The sequence below is a fragment of the Montipora foliosa genome, chromosome 14 (genome assembly GCF_036669935.1).
Source record: "Montipora foliosa isolate CH-2021 chromosome 14, ASM3666993v2, whole genome shotgun sequence".
Classification (NCBI taxonomy): Eukaryota; Metazoa; Cnidaria; class Anthozoa; order Scleractinia; family Acroporidae; genus Montipora; species Montipora foliosa.
The window spans coordinates 13,934,560-13,937,847 of NC_090882.1; the positions used below are offsets into that span (position 1 = coordinate 13,934,560).

Genomic DNA, 3,288 nt, shown 5'->3' on the forward strand with positions numbered 1-3,288 from the left:
CATTTCTACTGTTTTACGGTTTTCTCTTTTCTGCTTCATTTTAAACTCAAGCATACGTAATACGACCGGAACCCACGTTTTCTGGGAAAATGGAGTCGATTATCCCAGAGTCTCTCCGGGCGCTCACCCATTGGCCAAAAAGCCCGAGGACTCTGGGTACGAGATATCTTACCCTTAGGGAGCTCTAAGTAAAGACCATCATTAGATCGAAGACAATAAAGAGGATTTTGATTTAATAGTTAAAAGGCTGTTAATATATGATGGAGCTAAATTATAAACCGCGTTGTAGAAGAATTTAATGCAAACCTGGATTGGAAGCCAATGTAACTCATATAGAGTAGGAGTAATGTGCGAGAGCTTTTCAACGTTCATTAGCAGTCTTGCGGCAGCGTTCTGTACACGTACTTAAGGTGTCTGTTCCTTTGAGGCACCATACAAAAGACTGTAACCATAATCGAATCTATTACTGTCTTCGTGTATATATTTCTTAATGCTTCCAGTTACATGTATGAAGATAAAAGAATGCATATTGTTGATAATTATAATTTGTAGCCTTACTGTCATTCATTTTAAATAAGCTTGTGTCAAATTTAACCTTGACAAGAAGAGGTGGTGAGAAATAGAACCAAATCCCAGAGACTTCAGGCAAAGTGCTCTGTTCATAAGGTTTTTGTTTCTTTAAACAATGGAATGGACTGAAAATTCTCTGGAAGCAAGAGATATTTGACACTTTAGATACTGTAGCGTACTGTTAATTTTTTAGTAAAGCTCTTCGTATTATCATAGCATTTGACTTAACCGGACTGCCAAGTATGCATCTGTTTTCAGTCTGTACTTTGGTTGTGATGCCAAGCTTGAAGCAAACATGTTTAAACTACACGTATAACTCACAACTTAAATGTAACTAGAAGATCTGTTGGAAGGGTGCAAGGAAAAAAGTGTCTCCAAATAAACCGGTAGATTCTCTTTTAAATTATTTTGTATGAATTCAGTTTTGAAACCATGGGAGAATTCGGGTTGACATCTAGGGCCTGTTACCATGCTGAACTTTGTGGTTGTATCAACAACATTTGCCCGTTTTAAATTTTGTTTTAAACAGCTTGTCATGTAATGTTTTGTTTCTGGTTTGAGTCTAGAGGATGCTCTTTTGTCACAAAGAGTAAGTTGGTGGAAAGCTATGGTGCCATTGCTGTATTTATAGCGGACAATGAGAAGAGCAATGGTGAATCGTTAGTGGACATGATACATGATGGCACTAAAAGGGAGGTCCATATTCCTGCAGGAGTTATGTTAGGCTCAGATGGGCGAGTTAAATACAACAATAAATGGCAACATACATGTACGAAATTGTTACTGATCGTAGTGTTACGTGACAGCTAATTAACTAAATAAATAAGCCTGTTCTCTACTGTCCGTACAGAAAAGTGCCAAACATATTTTCGCTACGGAAAACTATTTATTTGAAACTGACAACTAAATTCCGAGTAGTCTACAAAGAGAGCGCTCGCTAACTTAAAATATTAATTTGCTCACAAGCTATCATCTGTGCAGTCGAAGAAACAGAAAAATCAACATTGTTTTGGGGGAAAGGGGGAGAAATGTATCCAAGACGCAGAAAATCAAATTTTACTGCCAAGTGTCTCAACACTTTTGTCGCTCATTGTAGGTTCGATTCTCACGCGACAAAAAATGGTTAAACACGCCAATTTCGAGTTTACTTTACCATTGTTTCCCAGGAGTGTCTATGTGCCAAACGTCAGTGACGGTACACAGGTTTACTTTAAACGTTATTAATTTTCATGGGAAAGATTTGAACTCACTTTGAAAACTGGAAAGTGACCCTATAACCCAAAGCTTAAAACTCCATCCCTATGCCTAGGTGACATCATCAGAGGTCAAGCTAATTCAACGAGTTTTGTGAGAAGGTAACTTTCGGATAGCACAAGTGAACTTTTTCAATCTTAAGTGGAAATAATTACTTTGTATCGTCCCGAGATGTATATGATTTTGCCATTATCAAATTCTCTAGTTTGTTTGTATTCTACGCTCCACGAGGAGTGATCAATAAAAATGGTATTGTACTGTTAGGTACCAGAATCTGATAAGTACTACAGATCACATTTTTGCCGAACTAACCGAACATCAAACAGTTTACCATTTTGTATTGAGCCTACCCCGACTACTTTCAAAAACGATCACTATATAGATATAGTTTCTTTCCCCCGTCCGACATCTAACGCATATTTATAATTAAAACTCTTAGTCTAGGCTGACCCTAGCCTATTAATAATCCTTTTTTCTATCCACCAAACAATTTCGTCTTTTGGTAATAATTGCAACCGCCTGGTCTTTCTTTAACTCAAAAATTCAAATATTCACGTGTATGTATGGGGGAAGGGGGAGGCTCTATATAGAAGCCCTTGGCCTACTCACCACTTGCTATTTTTAGTATTGTACCTAACTTATGTAGAATTTCTAATAACTTATGTTATGAGCAAATGTTTCCGTGGTAAATAAAACTTAAAACCTAACCTAAGATATCGTATTTTACGGTTTTGCATTGTATGGCAAAATAAGAAATAATCCAAAAATTACTCAGTTTGAGAAAACGCTTTGACACAAATATATTGGAAGTTATCCTTCTGCCGGTCATGGCCTACTGCTTCGACGTTTTAGACAACAATCTGTTTATAATTTAAAGGTCTTAAATTTCTCGGTGTCGTAAACTAGCTGACTTCACGGGGTCCAGGCAGTCATTTCAGCGGTTTAAGCCAGCTCAAGCAAGGACTTAACGCCACATTAGCCCAGTTTTGCACGCATTGCGTATCTTTTTTTCTGTTCTTTGATTCTAGATCAGTTCGTAGCCACCACGTTTCTTGCTGCAGCAGTATACCGTTACGGCAATAAGCACAATAAGAATTATACCACCAGCTACAATCAAGGCTATTTCCCAGGCTTCTTTGGAGTTTGAGGTGTTTCCTTGAAAAAAAAAAAAAAGAAAATAAATAAATAAAATAAACAATTTCAACAATAAGAGCAACCTGGTTCCCAGGGCTTTTCTCTCCCGAGAGTTGGGCGTTCTCTTTAAGAAAAATAAATTCAAGATATCGCTGCACATAAAATTTTTACCTGATGTTGGGTTGGTTGTAGGTGTCACTAAAACAGCTTCATTAAAAGAAAAAGAAAAAGATTAAAACCAGACAGCAAATAAAGACAAATTTCTTAGGGCAAGAAAGGCTGACGAGGACGGCTCAACCTTTCCTTAAAAATCAATTAACTGAGTGTCAA

At 37.3% G+C, this 3,288-nt stretch overlaps 1 protein-coding gene across 1 annotated transcript in view; it reads right to left on the reverse strand.

The window, feature by feature from the left end:
* Positions 1-276: 276 nt before the first annotated feature.
* Positions 277-3,288, reverse strand: part of LOC137985109 (uncharacterized) — a 10,613-nt gene continuing 7,601 nt past the window's right edge. Inside the window, exons 6-7 of the mRNA XM_068832596.1 lie at positions 3,130-3,165; positions 277-2,979 (exon numbers count right to left, since the gene is read on the reverse strand). Of these exons, the coding sequence (XP_068688697.1) occupies positions 2,849-2,979; positions 3,130-3,165 (167 nt within the window). The 3' untranslated portion in view covers positions 277-2,848. The remainder of the gene's footprint in view (positions 2,980-3,129; positions 3,166-3,288) is intronic.